General features: G+C 51.2%; 1 protein-coding gene across 4 annotated transcripts in view; it reads left to right on the forward strand.

Annotated features, from left to right (window-relative positions):
• Sorcs2 (sortilin related VPS10 domain containing receptor 2) overlaps positions 1-20440 on the forward strand; it is a 390666-nt gene that overhangs the window by 343062 nt on the left and 27164 nt on the right. For all 4 annotated transcript variants that reach the window (XM_052736096.1, XM_052736097.1, XM_052736098.1 and 1 more), the window contains exons 8-14: positions 138-227; positions 7129-7308; positions 12330-12476; positions 15068-15170; positions 16286-16362; positions 18903-18994; positions 19744-19851. In XM_052736096.1, the coding sequence (XP_052592056.1) occupies positions 138-227; positions 7129-7308; positions 12330-12476; positions 15068-15170; positions 16286-16362; positions 18903-18994; positions 19744-19851 (797 nt within the window). The remainder of the gene's footprint in view (positions 1-137; positions 228-7128; positions 7309-12329; positions 12477-15067; positions 15171-16285; positions 16363-18902; positions 18995-19743; positions 19852-20440) is intronic.

Below are 20440 nucleotides of genomic sequence, written 5' to 3' on the forward strand. Positions count from 1 at the left end.
ACAGGTGAGTCATCTGGTGAAGTCTTGTCATCATTGTAGAAGAGGGACCATGATGGCGATAAGCAAAGGGCATGGCCACTGCCTGAGAGTGGCGATTCACCGGAGATTCTGTCCCTTAACACTGTGTTTCTCCCCAGGCGACATCAACAAACCGAACCAAATACTACGTCTCCTATCGCCGCAATGACTTCGTCCTGATGAAGCTGCCCAAGTATGCCCTGCCCAAGGTGAGGTCCATCTCTACCCTGTGCCAGATACAAAGACAGTGAGGCCTTATACACGGGGGTTTGGGGTCCCGAGGTCAAGAGGGACAGATGCTAAGAATGGATGTGGCCACACTTTCTTAATGCCCTCACTGGAGAGCTATGGACTTAGGTACCTCAGGACTCTTCTGAACCAAAGGGAAAAGTCTATTAAGCCTTTCTTCAACATCTTTTCAAAAATAGAGAGGATGGGAAGGAAAGTAATGAGCTCACTAAATTACCTGCAGGCCTGGCTGAGTAAGCGAATTCAGAGCTAACAGTTTCATTTCGGCAAAGGCAGGTGTCCTGGTGATGAGGGGCTTTGCTGGTCCTGCTGGGGTTACAGTACAACTCTAGGGATGTGCACCCTGGTCCTGGTGTGGAGAATGTGCCACATAGGGGGACCTCTAACAAGGAGCCTATGGGCAGAAGTCATGGTTTCTATGACCTTGAGCGCAACTGTCTGGGACCTCCTAGCACCTGAGGCCTCTACCAGAGGCCTGTGAGCCTCTTCTTCCTCACCCAGCTCAGCAGAGCATAGGAGAGTGTCTCATCAGCAACCCACAGACCCACTAACCGAATTTTCATCAGATTTTGTTGTTTTATTATGAATTTTCACTCTTGCCTTCTTCCCCCCCAACAAGCCATCCCTTCATTTTTTTTTTTTTTTCTTTTTTAAGTTACCTGAATAATGTCAAGAAAATGAGAGTGGCTGGCACAGCATAAGGGGATCCCCTGCTTGAGAGCCCCTTCCCCCATCCCACCCTGTCCTGGTCCCCTCCCCGCCCCGGTCACATGCCAAAGTGACTTTGGTGTGGCTAACTCAGGAGCAGGGCTCCCCAGCATCCTGCTTAGCATGACAGTGTGTCCGGTGGGTTTTTCTAGATGGATACATGATCTCCCACAATAAGTGACTGGTTGCGGGGCTTTGAGCTGAAGAGTCTACTCAGCCACAGCCAGTCTCTAGTCCAGACATGTGGGTGTCCCTGTAAGTGCACCCCCCTGCACTGTGGGGGTTCACTGGGAGTACTTTCAGGAAATGAACTGAACACACAGCCCTCCAGCATCTTAGTTGATTTCCACCAGAATCCCATTCCATGGAGTTAGATCATGCTCAGGACAGTGTGGCCTGGTTCTATGTTGCACCTTGCCTCTCCTGTTCTAAGGGGATAAATGATGCCATTCCGCCATATTGATCTACCGACTCCTGGACTCTCTGAAGGGTGGGCAGCTGTTAGGACGAGTTAGCATCCTTGGCTTGAACTGTTGACTTGTAATGACTGTTTCTAAAGTCCTGAAGTTCCCTAGCCAAGGAAAATGCTCATAAGAAGACTCTACAGAACCACAAATTACATAAAAAGCATTCACCGGGTAAGGTGAATGCAAATTTACTTGAAAGAAAGAATCATCCTTTATTTGTAATGAATTTATTTAAAGTAAAATAAAATGCATATCACATATAATAGAGGAGAGAGTGATGCTGGGAAGGATGGCCGAGTCAAAGCTCCAGGACCTTCTCTACCCTCCCCCTTGGCACCAGCCACGCTGCAGAGTGTAGGCTCATGACTGCTCTGGAACTCTGTAGTCTGTTATAATGCCTTCAGTGTCCAGGCATCAGATGTATAGCAAGGTCAGTTTGGTCAGTTTAAGCTTTTGACCTAGGAACAGTAGCCATGTCTGTGCTTGTCTCACAGCAGGCAAATGTCTGTGCTTTCCTGGAGCAGGTAGCAAGTAGCCTGTGTGGCCAGGGTGGACACTATGGACCTTCCCCTCCAGACACTGAGGTCTATGCTCTGATGTCAATGGCTATGGTCAGCTGAAGCAGGTCCAGAGCCCATCCACCTCCTTTTTCTTTGCCTCTTTTCTTCTTTGGGAGGCAGACTTTTAAGCATATCTGAATGTGTGGGGGAGGGGCATGAAGTCTCCATGCCTCACACATGCTGGTCTGAGCCTAAGTGTAGACAGAGCCTTTGGTGATCAGAGGCAAAAACAACAAGAAGTCTCTTCAGAAAAGAGACAGTTGAATTTTCAGTCAGTGTATCATACATTCAAATAGGTGGGCATGATGGGACATGCCTATAATCCTAACAATTGGGAGGCTGAGGCAGGGGGACCATGAATTTGAGGCCAACATGGACTGAAAGGTAAGACCTTAAAAAAAGTTCAACACACACACACACACACACACACACACACACACACACACACACACACACAAATGATTTCCAGATTCAGTCATCAAAAATCACAAGGCACACAGAGAAACAGGGAAACATGATCTGCTCAGAACAGACATCATGCCTACGAAAGGCCAGCTGGTCGACCTGCTGGACAAACTAATAGAATTGTCTTAAGATGCTCAGAGAACTGCAGGAGGACACTGCACAAAGGAAATGTCCATGAAGAGACAGGAAATGTTAAGGATGCCCAAATAGAAACCCTGGAACTGTAACTAGAAAGAAATAAGAAAAATAAGAAGCAAGAAAGTCCACCAGAAGGACTCCACAGCAGATTTGGGCAGGCAAAGGATGAATCAGAGAACCTGAAGAAAATCAAAACAAAACAAACAAAAAAAATCCAGTGGAAGTAACCAAGTATGAGGTCTTTGGGACACCATCATCCGAGCAGCACACACTGAGAATCCTAAAAGGACAAGAGAACAAGAGGCAGAGAGATTGATTTAAGAAACAGTGGCTCCCTACCCCAAGAATCATGAAACACATGAATGTGAATATCTCAAATGTTGATCGGTGCCAAGACAAAGGCACATGTGATGTGATAAAGCCAGAAAGATGAAGAGGGAATCTGGAAAGCAGGGCGAGTGATGTGACTTGTCAGACAGGGATTCCCTGCTTAGAGAACCTGCAGATGTACTGAGCCCCAGAACCAGAAGGCAGGGAGCCAGAGTAGCCAAAGCACTGGAGAGGTAGGAGGAAGGTGCTTGCTCACGGGAGTACCTCATGAATTTCATACAATAATCTGTGCTGGGGCTGCAGAGGGGGCTGAGCAGTGAAGAGCCCTTGCTACTTTTGCAGAGGGCCAGAGTTTGATTCCCAGCACCTATGTTGGACAGCTCACAACTTCCTGTAACCCTAGCTCTGGAGGGTCTGACTCCCTCTTCTGGCCTCCACAAATGACATACATTCACATAAAAACGTTTCTTAAAAAACTATGGAAATTTTCTGCTGAGATTCCATATGAAGGTCCATGAGAAATTTCTGCCATCATGCTTATTAAAATGTTCTAAAAACTTTTCCATATATATATATATATGGTATGTCATAATTTACACATAGTTTATAATAACTTTTAAGTTTTCATTTGTATATGAGCCTGTGCACAAACATGTAAGTGATGTGACCCACACACAAATATCACTTCCATCTGCTTACCCATTCCTTCCTCCGTTTCCCATCTCTTCGCCTCAAGATAATGATATGGAGAAATTCTTGGAGAGTTCTCAGCATCCACCCTGCCCTTTATCTTAGTTTAGCCAAATTCACAGTCTAGCTGCTGCTCATCTTCCCAGGGGAGAGGCTGCATTTCCTGTCTTCCTCTGCAGCTACACGTGGTCACACGTTGACGATCTGCCAATGAGATATTAATGAAGTTTCCTTGTGTGACTTCTGAGAACACTGGATGGAAGTCCAGCCTTTTCCCTCTTCCCCCTTCCTGCTGCCTTGTGTTTAGAGTGATGGGAACTCCAACACCTCTCTTGGGCCCTGAAGACAAGCACCATGTCATGAGATAGTAGAGTGATGACCCAGGAGGAGCCCCTGCCCTTGGTGGCTTTGTAGGGCTTCTACACTAGCCTGCCCACCACTGGGCTTCTCTCACAGGCAGGAGGGATGAGCACCTTCTGCTTTTCTTTTTCTCTTTTTCTCTTTCTTTCTTTCTTTCTTCCTTTCTTTCTATATTTTTTAGTTCAGATTTTTTTCCTTATTAAGAAATTTTGTATTCATTTAACATACCAACCATATATCCCCCACTCTTCCCTCCTCCTGCTCCCACCCTCCAGCATTCCTCCCCAACCCCCTCCCCTATTCCCTCCTCCAAAAAGATAAGGCCTCCCATAGGGAATCAGCAAAGCCTGGTACATTCAGTTGAGGCAGGTCCAACCCCCCCATCCCCCCGCTGCCACATCAAGGCTAAGCAAGGTGTCCTGCCACAGGTAATGGGCTCCAAAAAGCCAGCTCATACACCAGGGATGGATCCTGATCCTACTACCAAGCATGTAGTCTTGCTTATGCAGAGGGCCTAGTTCAGTCCCATGAAGACGCCACAGCTGTTGATCTAAAGTTCATGAGTTCCCACTAGCTTGGTTCAGTTGTCTCTGTAGGTTTCCCCATCATGATCTTGATGCCCCTTGCTCATAGAATCCCTCTTTTGGGGAGATACCATGAGCACCCTCTTCTTGAAGCCTCCTAATCCCACTTGATAAGAAATATTAACAAACTAGTGTTTCCCTTCTACAGATCTTTCCAGGCCCCGTGTGCCAACATAGATCCACACATGAAGGCTCTGTGCAACTATTAACAATGGAGTTAAGGGTTGATTTTGGTTGCTTCTCTAAGAGTGAAAAGAGTGAGGAAAGTAAATGGAATTCTATGAAGGCTCAAAGTATTTGTCACACTAGTCAGCAAGGCTTTTGTGTGACCCCTCTCGGTACTGCCCCACGGGAAGGGACATGAGCAGCCTGCTGGGGAAGGAACCAATCTGAACATCACAACAGCAGTTTTACAGTGTGCAACAGGCATTCCAGAGACATTCCCTGTCTCTGCTGTGGCAATCTCCCTTCTTAGAATTTATGAGAAGGAAACAAGCAGAGAGACAGGGAGGGACCCGGGCAGGGAAACATCCCCTCCGGTCCTCTGGAGCAGGGACAGGACTCAGTGAAATATGGCTGGGCCACAAATGCGTATCATGCAGTCATTAACAGTGGTGTGTATAAATAACGTTCATGGCAGAGGAAGAGACACCCACGCAGTGTGCAGAGCAAGCTATAAACCAGACGCGGAGAGTGCGTGAATCATGCTTGGGAGAGAGCTTGAACATAAACATGTTGAAGTGTTAATTCTAGGTCTCTCTAGAGGGGCACTGAGGATGGCCCCAAACTGCTTCATAGCTTATAGGAATCATTTGTCCACAGGACATCTAACCAGCTTATGTAAGTGGCTTTGGATCAGGACTGTCACCTGAATTACTCCGCTGTGCAGGCTCACTGTGCTCTCTCCTCCTATAAGTTTGACCCTGCCGAGCCTCCTTCTGGGAAGGATCCTCACTCTCCACAGAGTTCTGGTGGATCTGCCTATCCACCATGGCCTGAGCTGATGGGCACGACATCCTTGGATGGCAGCAAAATGGCCAGCAGCCAAAAGTGGCACATCCTGCCTCCTGCCCACAGCTCAGAGACTGGAGGTGGGCGCACAGTGTTGACCAGCATGTTCCCACAGGCACCCCACAGATATCCATCACTGTGCTGACCCATCTCACATATGGGACTGGGCCCTACATACTTCTTCCTGGGTCACACGCCTCTTAGTTCATCACTTATGTGTGTCAAGTGTATATCTATAGATAAAGGACTCAGATCTTGTGCCTATGGGGTCCTCCAGCTGTGAGGTACGTGATAGGTGCTTCCCACACTGGGCCCCTTTTCTGCAAAAACCCACCTCTGCATCTTTTTTTTAAAGGTTCTTGCTATGTAGTCCAAGCTAGCCTCAAACTCATGATTCTCCTACCTCAACCTCCTGGGTGCACTACCATGCCCAGCTCAGAAATGCCCTTTTGGACACATGGCATAGGGAACAGTCTGTCAGTGAGGGGAAGGGCCGGATACCAGCACTCAGGAGTCCAATGAGCCCCTTCATCAAAGAGACACAAATAAAAATCAATCACTTCCCCAAAGTGAGCACTCCCAAAAGTACATGAGGATGAGAGGGAGGGTGTCTTCATGTGAAGGCACCCCACACCCTGCATCCGTCTTCAGCTCCTGTAGCCTGGCAGACCTGTGTCAGGGGGCTGGTGAGTTTCAGAGGGTGGGAAGCGAAGGCATGGAGGACAGAGTGAAGTCTGCTGAGCTGTGAGGTGGAGGTGTTTCGGTCCCCAGGCACAGCTTCTCCAGCCGCAGCTCCCTGGCTACAGCTTCTCCGGGCAGTCCACACAGGCCTGGACAACATGGACGACAGGGAGCTAAGGTCGACCCAGCTTTGCTTCTCACATGATGGGGATCTTTTTTTCTGAAGTGTACAATTGTTAACAGATTCTTAAAGTCTGTGCTGAGCCCCACAGGGCTGCCTGACCCACGAGGGGGAAACTGAGGCCTGGGCTGCCATTCTCCTAGTACTTTTTGTCCCATGGTGCTGAGGTCTGGGTGCAGAGGAAGGCGGACACATGGAGCTGGTCTGTAGAGTGCTGTGTGGGGCACCACGCCCTGACTGTTAAAGCAGGTGCTCTCTTTCTGCAGTTCAGGGCAGAGGTAGGGCTGGCAGCAAGTCTGAAAGGCAGATGTTTCATGAATAGGTGTTGGACAACTGAAGGGCCACTTGACTCCCAGGAGCCTAGCCCTATACCTGCCACTCATTCTGACCATGTGGGGTACTTGGGGAAAACCCTTCCTCATTGTAGAGAGATGGACAATTTCCAGTTGGCATGGGAAAGAGAAGGCATCCCCAGGCTACCCCCTAACCTGGTGTGAAGAGTCCAAACATCACTCCCATTTTAGAGGTGTGACATTGAGGTCCATGGAGGTGAAGTCACTTGTCCAAGACCACAGAGCGAAGCATGACTTACGGAGATGCCAGCTTCGATCAGCCTGCCTCCAGGGCAGCAGGGAGGTGGTGCCTGTGCTCCGGGCTACCATGTCTGACAGCTCTTCGGTCCCCAGGACCTGCAGATCATCAGCACGGATGAGCAGCAGGTGTTCGTGGCCGTCCAGGAATGGAACCAAGTGGACACCTACAATCTGTACCAGTCAGACCTGTGCGGAGTACACTACTCACTGGTACTGGAGAATGTACGCAGCTCGAGGCAGGCTGAGGAGAACGTGGTCATCGACATCCTTGAGGTAGGTACCAGGCAGGGTAGGAACAGCTGCTCATGCTCCCCTCCCCAACCTGCTTCGCTTCCTTCTTCCTTGCCCAGGGGTTACAGATACCTGCAAAGCACCAGATGTTTCAGGCTTTAATGCCACAGAGGCTCAATCATGGGGGGGTAAAGACAGAGGGAAGCTGATTTTCTAACGAGGTTCTTTGGAAGAATATTTGCTAACGAGAAGTAAATTCCTGATGGGTAACATCTTGCAGAAGTGGACTCAGTATTTTAGCATGCAAGGCTTTCCCTGGGCAAAAGCAGCCACAGACAGGTGTGGTCTAAGCAGCCAGCTCTCCTGGATCTGGGGGAGGCTCTCTACTGTTCCTCTCCTCCTGCCCCATGACTCCTCTTTCCTCTCCCGGCCCTGAGAGCTGGAGTCTGTCACTTCTATACCACCTCTCCTGCCGGCCCTCCCCCCTCCACATACATTGTCCAACCCGACCTGCTATGACATGGCCTCTCCTCCTACCTGCCTGAGATGTCTGTCCCTGCCTCATCTCTGTAGGGGTCCTGGCCTGGCCTGGCCCCACACAAGTTTCCATGGGCTCCCACTCATGCCACGGCACTGACCCAAGCTTCTGGAATCCATGCCAATGCTCTCCACTAGTGAGAGTGGTCTGGTCCTCAGATCCAATCCGCAAAAAGTCCATTAGGCACCTGACATGGGCCTGAATACACTACAGTCCTCTCTTTTGTCTTGTGGACTCGATGGCCAGGGATGACAATATTATTTAGCCCATGCTCAGGTCAGGAAACAGGCTCAAAAGACCATCACTCCCCCCCACCCCCTAGCCCCCTCCACCAACCTTCTAAGATAGACCAGATCTGAGCAGAAAAATCAGAACCAGCCACCTGTCCACCAAGATCTTCCCTCACATATGCCTTTGGGCCCCCCAGGCCAGTGGGGAGAGCCACAGGAAGCCTCCTGATGCTTCTGTTGGATAGTGAGTCTGGCTCAGAGGGCAGCCCTTGGCAGACAATGGGCTTTGTCCCTGTGGTTGGGAGGGGACCTCCCAGGTGGAGAGAACCTCAATGTGTCTACAGCTGTCAGCAGCAGTGTGGAGCCATTATTCCCAGCAAGATGATGAATGTAAGCGTTTGTTTTCGAGGAGATCCCATTTGTCAGTGCTACCTCCCAGCTGGGACCACAGAGGGACGGGGCTGTCCTGCGGCCCTCCCCTAGTCCTCCGGATGTCTCTGGTGACATCTGAGCACTGGAGCACTCAGAGGCGGGGCTGTGGCCCCAGGCCAAGGTGAGCAGTGATAGATGGGAGGGTGCGTGGTAGACAGTTCTGGTGCGGTGGGGGGATGGGGGTGTGCTCTCTACTCTCTCCACAGATATGTCACACACATACTGTCTGCCGCACTTGGGGTTTCACCCTCAGTCGCTGGCAAGGATTCCTTACATGCTGCCCGCCCTCCAGACCCCCACCCCCAAAGACAAAGATGTCTCCTCCTAGTGTCCTTAAGCCCATGCTGTCAGTGGTCCAACATGCAATGCCTTTTGAAAAGTCCAGGTGGGAGTCAGGGTGGGCCTCCTGGAGGAGGCAGGTTGCAGCACTGAGATAAGGCAGAGCAAGAGTCAGTTAGGTGAGGAAGCAGTGAGCTGAGCCGTGCAGGGGATCACCAGGGAGAGCCTCGAGGACATGTAGCAGTTGCAAAGACAGCATCCACTACCCACCCACTGGCGCCTCCAAAGTGACTTATCCTCTTACTTAACTCATCCAATGGGGTAGTGACAAGCTCAGCTCTGGTCCTGAATCACCCGGGCTCCTATCTAGGCTCTGGTGTATGTCTGCTGTGCTGTGTTGCCCTGGGCAGGCTACTTAACCTCTCTGGACTTGGTTTCTGGGATATGAAGCACTTTGTTGAAGCTAACAATACTCTCTTTCAGGGCTACTGCATGGATTCAGGGATGCTTTTCTTAGGAAACAGAAGGGCCCAGACCAACAAGACTCCATGTTCCTAGTGCCACCTACTCTGGGATTAGGGATGGTGGATGGAAGGGCTTGGCTTGGCAGCTGGCATGTGAATCTCCTGCATGTGGCCAATATTGTTGCTATCACGGTCATTAGGAAGCCAGCAGCCTGTTTAGAATCTCACACGAAGGATGTCTCACCTGCTCTGTGTGTCCCCTGGTTGTGTGGTCTCCTATTGGATTTTGACAGAATTTTTCTGAGCAGCTGTCTATGTTAGAGTTAGGAAGGGTGCTCAGGGTGTCACAGAGCACCACAGCCAAATCACCTCACTTCGTGGATCATGTGCTCACACAGTGTGCCACAGGAGGCTCTCTAAAGTACTTCCAGAGATGTCTGCCTCGGTGGAGGAACCATTGCAGCAAATCTCAATGACAGTGGCAGGAGGGACACTGAGGTCCTGAGACTGTGCTACAGCAGACACACAGCAGCATGGACTGCAGGGACAGAGGGAAGCATGGCAGAAGGGCGTGGACCTAGGCTCTAGAGACTCAGAAAACTGCTGGGCTGTCCATGCTGAAGTGGGAAGGCAGTCAGAGTGCAGAGCCCTGGCCACAAGCAGCCATTCCCACCTGTGACACCAGGGGGTGCTCCCTGATGGCAAGGTCACTTGGCAGTGGGACTTCTGCTTTTCCTTCTCATTCTCCATTTTTAACTGGAGAGTCCATCATTATCACCTCACACTTGGGCTCACATAGTGATTCAGAAGTAGGTAGCTCACTCCCTGGTTTCACAGGCCCATATGTATAATTACACTTATTCAATAAGATTTTCAGCCTTTGAACTGATAAAATTTAGACAGGGATTTTTATTATTATTATTTTTTAACTTATACTGATGTTATAATAAGAGGAAAGCTTCAGACCTTCAAAAGGGTGAACATGTTTCACATGACAGACTCATGTGTGTCCATGGAGATCAAATGGGGCACTTGGTAAACAGAATGAGGCTCACCCGACCATCCATCCCTTTCCTGATCCCCCAAACCCATGCCTGTGTGTGTCACACCACCTGGCATAGGGGCGTCAAGGCTACAGATGGGCTTGAGGCTGCTGTTATACACTGTCTACAGAGCCTTGGTAGTTATGGAGTCCTTGAAAGTGGAACAGGGAGCAGTTAGAGTCAGTCAAAAGAAAGCTATGAGGGTGGCCAGAAACTCGGCATTGCTAGCTTTGAAGATGAAGGAAGAAATCCAGGAGCAAAAGTCCGCCAGTGAGAAACAGATTTCTCCCTACAGCCTCCAGACAGGAGCACACTCCTGACAATGGATTAGAGACTCAAGTCAGAGATCTGACCACCACAGCTGTAGATGAGAAGTGTGTTGTTTGAAGCAATAAGTTTGTGATGTTGCAGCACCTATAGGAAGTAGAGATGCCTCCCTCTATTTACTAATCCACCCATCCATTCTTCTATCCATCTATCCACTCATTCATCTACTCATCTATCCACCTAACCATCTACCCATATACTCATCCATTCATCCACATAGCCACCAATCCACTCATTCATCTACTCATTCATCTGCCCATTTACTCATCTACTTACCCATCCATTCATTCATTACCTGCCCATCAATCCACCCACTCATTTGTCTACCAATGCACCCATCCAACCAACCATACATACATACATCCATTCACTAATCCCCTAACACATTCTCTCATTCACAATTCAACCCATCTACCCATCCACTTATATCTACCTATCCACTCATTCATCTACTCATCCTCATCCACCCATCTACCCATCCATTCATCCATGATCCACTCAGATATCTACACATCAGTTCATCTACTCATTCGTCTACCTGTCCATACACCATCCATCCACTTATCCACTAGTCCATCCACCCATCCAACCATTCATCCATCCTTCTACCCAACCACCCATCCACCCACCCACCATCCATCAACCCACCTATCCATTCATTCATCCACTGATCCACTCAACCATCTGCCTATCCATCCACCCACATGCCTTTCCATTTATGTTTCATCCAACCCACCATTCTATCTACCCACCCATTCCTTGCTCTGTTCCTACATCTGTAGCAGCACATTTCTGGTGGACCGTCCATTTGCAAACATGCACATTGAGAATAACTGCACTGACTTTTCAAACTCAAATGAGATGATGTATGCTAAACTCAGTACCTGCACGTCGAGAGCACCGATGACCTTGGTGACTGTTTCAGAATCCTTACCTTTAGAGTTCTGAGTAAAATGTACAGCTGTCTGAGGCTCAGTCCCTTGAGGAGCTCTGTGAGCATCAATGCCATGCTATACAAAAAGGAATACAGATACCTCTGCTCTGAGGCTTGGATGAAGGAGCATTCCTGTACCTGTCACACCACCCTGGAAGTGCTCAGTGAAAGTGACTTTAAGTCTTTGTCAATAAGGGGCCTGAAGAATAGGGTGTTCCTGGAAGGGCATCATTAGGTTTAATGTGATGGAATGGCTGGCTTTTGGACTTTCTTATGAATCAATTCAATGGTCACCCTTGGGTATTGCACCCTCAGCTGGGGACCTTGTAAGACCCCTTGAGAAAGAGAAATGGAAGCTGAGTGGAGTCCTGACAGCGCATGCCAGGGTAAACAGGAACTTTCCCATTGTCGTCAGTAGGCCTGCTGGGGCCCCAAGGAAAGCCAAGGGAGTGTTGGCTGTGGCCCAGGACCTGCCCTGCAGCTCTAATAGACACAGCAAGTGAGGGGATCCTGGGATCCAGAGTAGGGCTGGTGAAGGGGAATCCTTTCATCAGATATACTGGTTGGTGAGGGGACCAGGGCCCTCCCTGGTATCTGATGGTCAGAGGCTCTGGGTAAACAGTTCAATGTCCTACAGATCCCCTGACCCTGGAGTAGACAGAACTCTTCCATGCAAGTGGGAGACCAGTCTCCATGTGTCAGGCTGCATCCAGGGTGAGGCAAGGCCACATGTAGCATCCTCAGTAGGAGGAGATGCGTGGCTACTGAGACTCTAGGTGATCTGTGTGGAGCCTTATGGTCCTTGTGTCTCCTCAGGTCAGAGGAGTGAAGGGAGTCTTCTTGGCAAACCAGAAAGTGGACGGCAAGGTGACAACACTCATAACCTACAACAAGGGCCGTGACTGGGACTACCTGAGGCCACCCAGCACCGACATGAATGGGAAGCCCACCAACTGCCAGCCGGTAGGTCCTCTGCCCTGTCATATGCCTCCAAGAGAGTGGCACAGAGGCCACTACCAGGGTACTCTTGAGACACACTAGGGATGCACACAGAGGGAAACATGGATGCCATTCTTCTCCATGAAATTATAGTGTGAGAAACTGCCCCAAACCCCAGTCCCTCACTCATTCTCAGCTCCACAGGCCTTGTCCAGATGGCTCCAAGCCAGGACTGTGGTTGATGTCTGCTGTCCACACCTGCATGCCCCACCAGACTAGTGCTGGTGTGACCCCATGGTGCTGGCAGAGGTCCACAGTAGGAGCAGAGTTTTCCAAGTCTGCTTCTGAGCGTTGCTGAACGTTACTGAGGGCTGGGGAGTGATGGAGGAAGTGTACAGAGTGGTGACAGGTGCCACTAAAGGCAGTGTTTTTCCACAGTCACCCGGTGGCCACCGAGTATGAGCTGCCCCAAGGAGCAGCTTTGCCTGGGCAGGGATGGGCACTCTGTCCTGAGTTCTCTATTCCACTCCACTCTCAGGCCCCACTGTACACGTGGAAGGCTCACAACCCCTGCCCACCTGCATGAGGAATGAATTACCTGCCATTTATAAAAACCCTTTCGGGTTCAGAGCTGCTGTGAAAGGCTAATTTTCGTATCATCTTTGGGGAAAGTTAAGCCACATTAATCTGCCAAAGCAACTTTCGGTTAAGAGAAGGTCCTTGTCTGCAATTACTCAGCTCAGTGAGGAGGCAACCTCTGTGAGATTTGTATTTAGGGGGGTGTGGGGGTGCAAGGATGATGGCAGAGGAGAAAGTGGACAAATGGCCCAGGCAGACAGACAGATTGCGCTGGAGACCAAGGCAAAGTGCCTGGAAGCCAGTGGACCACAGATACATCACTGGCAGTCGGAAGCCCTGGTTCCCTCCTGAATGACTGAGGCCTCCATCCAGAGTCAGGGACAACACAGACCGACAAGTGACCAAGCCCAGGTGTTCATGCCTGACAGGGTCATTCTCTCAACCACTCGTGGCTCACAGTTCAGACTGTGACAAAGTTGTAAGGTCTGCCTGGAGCCATGCCACCCAGGAGCAACTGGGGTCTTGGTCTCAGTGCATGTGTTGATATTGGCCTTGAGACAGGGAGAGGCTGATGGTACTTCTCTGCTGCCTTCTCTTACTCTTGGTCATGCATTGGCTCCCAGTTCTCTGACTGGCTTGGCAGGGGATGTCTCCTTCCAGCTATGAGGAAATAGATACATTTATATAGTAGAACAGTTGATCAGCTCTCTCTCTCTCTCTCTCTCTCTCTCTCTCTCTCTCTCTCTCTCTCTCTCTCTCTCTCTCTCCCCGTGTGTGTGTGTGTGTGTGTGTGTGTGTGTGTGTGTGTGTGTGTGTGTGTGTATGATAGCATGAGTGCACATTTATGTGAGCACATGCCAAAACCAGAGGCTAATGGGATATCTTCCTCTGTTGTTCTCAGCCTTATGTTTTAAGACAGGGGAGTCCCTCCACTAAACACAGAGGCCAACAATTGGTTAGACTGGCTGGCCAGCAAACCCCTAGGATCCACCTGTCTCCACACCCACCTGCTTGCACTAGGGCTTCAGATACACACAACTGTGCCTAGCTTTCATGAGCATGCCGGGAATTGAACTCAGGTCTTCATGCTTGCAATTAAGTAAGCACTTTACCCATGGTGCCATCTCCCCATCCCCATCAGATCTCTTCTAACAGGGTGCATTTCAGTTGGGAAATGGGTTTGAATCTGTTGGTATCTAGGATTCCGAATGAAGCCTACAGAAACCTATGTATTCAAAAGTGTCAGTATATCAGCAGTACTTCTAGACAGAGCTGGGGCTGGGTCAGCTGCTTCCCTCTGTCTACCCAATGATCCAAGATTTGAGTTGCTGGGCAATTCTGCAGAGGATCTGCCAGCTCCCACATATGAGAGGGCCAGAAATGGGTAACTCACCTTACCTGGGCTTGCTGTACAAGCTCCTTGGGAGTCCTGCTTGCCTCTATGGCCTAGTTTCACTCTGGGGAGCTACAAAGGACCTTCCACCTCTGACCCATGCAGAGGCTAGGCAGGCATGACAAGTCAGGACTATGGGAAGCCTAGGAAAAGGTGTCCAGTAAAGGTCTGGATGGAGGAATGGATGAATGGATGAATGGACGAATAAATGAAGGAGAGCCTGGGTTGCACAGACCTCAAGAATCACACACATTCTTTGGCCCAGCGACCCATGTGGTGGCCATGTAGGGAAGCCCATCCTGAGGGGAATCCAGGCCACAAGGACCTTCCCTTGGAGAAGTTGCAGCCACCTGGAGGCCCTCTCTCAGATCTCGAGTCTCTGTTCTCCAGAGGACAGCGTCTGGCTGGTCCCTAGTCTGCTCCTCAGTTCCCTAGGTCCCAGGTAGCTCCTGCTGAAGCCATCCTCATCCTTTTCTCCCATCACCCAGCAGCCAGTTGAACACAGGTTCCCACCCTCTGTTCATTCTGCCAAGGCATCCCTACCCAGCTTTCACTGACAACGGTCATAGGACAGATCCGGCCACAGAACTGGGTTTCTAGGATACGCCCACACGCCGACCATTCTTCCTTCTTTTCCTCCCAGCCGGATTGCCACCTGCACCTCCACCTGCGCTGGGCAGACAACCCCTACGTGTCAGGCACAGTACACACCAAGGACACTGCCCCTGGCCTCATCATGGGTGCAGGTGGGTGGCTACGGCAGCCTCTACAGCCTGAGGGAAGCTCCTATCTAGTGGATAGGAATCTTCTCTCAGGAGGCAGGAGTCCCCTGGAAATCCTAATGGTGAATGTGGGATGGAGGGAGGGAGGGCTGGATAGATGAGTGGATGAGGGCATGGATGGATGGGCATATTGATGGGTGGGTGAAGGTATGGGTGGGTTGATAAATGAGTGGATGGATGAATGAGTGGGTGCGGGAGTGGATAGGCAAGTGGATGGATGGATGGATGGATGGATGGATGGATGGATTTATAGGTAGATGGGTAATTGAATGGATGGGTGAAGGGAGAGGTGGGCAGGCAGGTGGATGATGGTCTATCCTGATGCAGCCATCTGGCTCATCAGAAAGCTCCTGTGCTCCAGGCCATGGTTGGATTCTGGGGAAACCAGGCCCAGTTTGTGAAGTCATATGTGTCCCGTGCTATGAACCTACAGAGCTGTGCTCCTCAATTGAAGCCCCCATCCCTTCCATAGCAGCCCACATGAGGTAGCTGCTCTGGGCTGGGCTGGCCTGCATCTTGGACGGGATGCTGCCTACCTGGAAATGACCTAGGGCTCAGCCCCTGCTGCCTGTTACTTCTCCCACACATCACAGCTGTCCCCTCCACAGGAACTGAAAGTGCATTTGCTATGTGCTTGCCTAAAGCCAGACTCATTCTGGCCTCCTGGGCACATGACCCCAAATACACATGCAGTCCTCTCATCTCTCAGGGTCCACAAGCCCATGCTGCTCCAGCTGGCTCATGTCCTTCAGCCTGACCCTGGCCAGCCTCACACATTTTACCCTCAAGTAGCACCTGTGCGCATTCTGAAGCACCTGAGCCTGTTCACCTTGGAGCTAAGGCTGGAGCCTCTTGCTCTAGGCTCGGCTTGGTTGAGCTCTTTCTGCCTGGAGGGGACCAGCTCATGCCCAGCAGCCACACCAGGGCCACCATCTGAAAAGCAAGGCAGCCAGGGCCTGCTGTAGGTGACTATGGTAGAAACACATGCCTCAGCACAGTTTCCTTCTCTGGGGACCTTCAAACCTTGATCAAGGGATCTGCCTGGTCTTAGAACAACGCAGCCTTTTCTGTTGGGTCAGGTAACCTGGGCTCGCAGCTGGTGGAGTATAAAGAGGAGATGTACATCACATCTGACTGTGGGCACACCTGGCGGCAGGTAAGGTGACAAAGGTACCTGATGCTCTTCAGCCCTCTCGGACTCTGTCTGTTCTGTTCACAGGAGCTCTCTAGAGTCCTGAGAGAGGTGTCTGCACCTGACAACCAGCTTCAGGGCTCCAGAAGCATCTGAGGCCTCTGCTGAGGACTAGGACCGGTCGGGGGTGGGGCCAGTTGGGGGTGGGGCCACGTGCCCAACGCTTTGTGGCATCTGCTGGGTATTATACATCCTGGAAGCACTTCACAGACAGGTGTATCCCTTGGGACATCCAGGAAAGGGGACTGACGGCCACATAGACACCTCCTACTTGGCTTTGAGCTCCTTCAGGCCAAGAGGTAGAGACTGTGGACACATAAATGGAAGAAGATGTGGGAAGTGCAGGTTTAGGATCCTGGGGGACATCCTGTGTGCTGCTGTGATGAAGGGGTATGTCCCAAGTTGGCAAAGGAAGGGAAGAAAATTAGGAAAGCCTGTGGGAGCCATCTCCTCAACAGCAGGACCCTGTGCGGCTCTGACTCACAGCTCCACATGGATGTCCTAGCCACTGGTTAGAGGGATACTGGCTGCCATCAACCCTTAGCACAGGAATAGTGAGGACACTGGACAGGAGGGCTGGCTAGCCCCACGGAGTCCATGACACATAGAAGCTGCAAATTTCTACCCCACACCCGCCCCAGGAGGGCCCTGCCCTAGGACACAGACACTGGCTGCCTTCTGGGGTGTGTGGGGTCCTAGCTGAGTTGGTCTGCCAACTGCCCAGAGGGGTGATCTGGCTATAAGATGACCTGAGCATCAGAGCCCAACGGTTTGCAGACAGTCCTGTTCCCAGGTCATCGTCCCCATGCCTGGCCGTGCAGTCAACTCCCCGGGAGGCATCAAATGCTCATCCCTGCACACAGAGCTCACCTGCATCGAGGACGAAGGCTGCTGCTGTTTTAATAAGATGCACCAAGCAAGGCGGCAGCAAAAGGGCAGGAGAGATTTATTGCATTAAATATGTCTATTCCGCCAAAGCCAGTGAAGCTGCTCTAAGGTTCTTAAAGGTCACTGTCTGTCCACCTTCACCAGTGGCAGCACTAAAGGACTTCCTCACTCAATAGACATTGGAGGGGTCACTCTTGGGAAGCAGTTTGCTTAGGTTTAACTTGGAGGCCTCAGGACCAGTGTTACAGGGTGGAGCTCCCCTGCCAGAGGACAGCAGGGCTCACAGGTGAGATGCCTGATGGTGCAGCACCTGTGGGCCTCTGTGTGTGCATGCACATGCATATGTGTGTCAGGGAGGAACAGATGCATGTAGTGGTTGTAGGCAGTTATAGTCAGGGAAAGTTGGGGAGACAAACTGAATTATCAATGGCTCCAGATCAGTGGAGCACTTGGGGCTGCTGTGGTGTTTCCTCCCTGGCCAGCGAGGCCCTGACGGATAGAGATGGGCCAGAGGGCAGAGCATTCCTGGAGTGATGTAAGCTTTAAGCCATGAGCTGCCGGCCAGGCCTGGTGGTGCTCACCTATAACCCCAGCATCTGGGAGGTGGAGGAAGGAGATTCTTGTGCAGGGTCAAGGCCCACCTGGTGTGCAGAGCAAGATCTTGTCTCAAAATCCTAGATAACAAAGACCACAAGCTCCCTGGAATGATCGAGGACCTCACTAGCAACATTCTAAGACCCTGCTAGGACTCTGAGGGGAACAAAGAAAGGCTGAGTCAGGGATGGGTCTGTATCACCTTCCAGCTCTGCACCCCAGGGGCTGCTTGAGGTATAGAGAACCACAGTGTGGACACTGTCTGAGGCTTCCTCGGCAAGTTCCCTGACATTGTCTCCAACCAACTTACTGTGAGCAGCTTCCTGTCTGTAAGATGGCACTTGCCAACCAGGATATCGGCAGATGGCAGTGGCCAACAGAGTTGTCCCTCCTAGGTGGCCCCTGTAAAGACACCTTTGCCTCCCCACAAAACCCTCAGTGGTCATTCATTCGTTTATCCTCAGAGCATCCATCCATTCATTCATTCATTCATTCATATGGTGGCCATTCATTCAAGTATTCATCAACATGCCAGAGTCCCAGGTACCCAGCTCAGACCTTCACTGAGATGGCCCCAGAGGACTCAACGTCATCTGCCCTCCCAGTAGCTCCCTGGCTAACAGAAGATGTCACATGTGGTTCAGTTAGGCTAGGACTGCAGGAAGCCAGAAGTGGTCACATCCACCTAGATCAGAGGTATCAAGGAGCCATGCTCTGTCACTGTACCCCATATTGGCCTGGGGTTCATCCTGAACTCAGCTCTGAGTACACTGCGCTTCCCTCATTGCTGGGCCATTCGCTGACCTGGGTTCCCATGGGCAGGATTCTGAGAGCACATCCCACAGTTCTCTCCATCCCTCAGGGTAAATAAAATTGCCACTGTTCCCCAAACCCCACTCATTCCTCATGTGCTAACTCGGGGGTGGGTATGGGGGTGTTAGCTAGAGAGCTGGCATCCCCTCCTGATCAGGCTCTGCTGACCTTGTCAAGGTCTCACCTGAGAGTATGTATCACCCCCACAGGTCTTCGAGGAAGAACACCATGTCCTCTACCTGGACCATGGTGGTGTCATTGCCGCCATCAAGGATACCTCCATCCCCCTGAAGATCCTCAAGTGAGATCATGGGCAGAGGGCACTGAGCATTCCAGAACAATTCCCTGGGAGCCTAACACTGGGATGACCCACACCTCCCAACCCTTCTGAGGTGTCCCAGAGATGGACCTATATTACTCCAGGATGAACAGAGAATACATAGCCTAGTCAGGGTAACATGGAGGAGGCTGAGGAGTCCCGGGAGGCACCCTAAGTATCAACAAGAGCCTGTTGGTGGAGGACTGGGGCCAGGGTGGACAAGGCAGCCAGGGGGTGCCCAGGTAGGAGTGGGCTAAATTGAGGACAGGGTAACATTGGCATTTAGGAGGCAGAGTTGGGAAACTGCTTGTCAGCCAGTGTCACTTTAATCTGAAAAAGAGCTGAATATCCTGGGAGTTAACATTGCTGTAACATTGGTTGTGTCGCTGACCCCGGGACCCTGAGCTGGGCTCAAGCCTTGCATGCTATTACTGGAAGTTTCTAAGGCTCAGATGTCCCTGTTATTCATAGAAAACAGTGCCTGTGTGGTATCCCGACAATGTCTAGGGCAGCAGGCCATCACATTGCTAATTAGTCAGGGATGCCACCTGGTGCTGGCAGGCATCTGCTGTGGTCTCACCTGAGAGACAAAGGCTGTGGTCCAGCTGTGGCCTAGGTATTGAGATGGTCATGGAGCTGGTCTCTGTTGGATAAGAGTCAGGCCTGGGGGTAGAGAGTCATAGAAAGGAGTAAGCTCATGCTGCTCTGTGAACACTGGTGGCCTTTCACAGGTTCAGCGTGGATGAGGGCCACACTTGGAGCACACACAACTTCACCAGCACCTCCGTGTTCGTGGACGGGCTGCTGAGCGAGCCAGGGGACGAGACGCTGGTCATGACGTGAGTGTGTGTCAGGATGTGGGTGAAATAGGAAGGTGGGAGGAAGACACAGGTCAGCGTGACCCCCAGGCAGGCTGGGTCTGGTCTCTGAGCTCTGAGGTGGCCTCAGACTGGGCCCCTATTTATTGTTGCATGCCTGCTGTCTCCCTGTCCCAGGCCAGGGACTTTCCCTCTCACCCTGGCCAGCAGGTGGGGGCTCTCCATCCCTGCCCAGGACACTGACTGGCCGGGAGTGGAACAAAGCTTCATAGGCTGGTCCCTTACCAGTGCATGCTGTCACCTTTCTAGCTGACTGTAGTGAGGACAGTACTTTTCTTGGCTATGTGGCACAGCTGAAGTCCTGAGGCCCAACAGGATTGTGCAGTGGGAGCCTTATTTGATGCTGGTCCCAAGCAGTCAGGCCAGCCCCTGTCCCGTAGACTGGGCAGACAGGGTGACCTCACACTCAACCTAGAGTGGGCTCTGGCATCCTGGCGGGTATGGCCTTGCTGTCTGTGGTATGGGCGTGAAGGGCCAGCTGGGCTCTTGGCTGCTCACACTCCACCTTTGCCTTCCATGAGCTCACTGGATGCTCCTACAGATGTGCATG

The sequence above is a fragment of the Peromyscus californicus genome, unplaced genomic scaffold (genome assembly GCF_007827085.1).
Source record: "Peromyscus californicus insignis strain IS unplaced genomic scaffold, ASM782708v3 Scaffold_13__1_contigs__length_99412109, whole genome shotgun sequence".
NCBI lineage: Eukaryota > Metazoa > Chordata > Mammalia > Rodentia > Cricetidae > Peromyscus > Peromyscus californicus.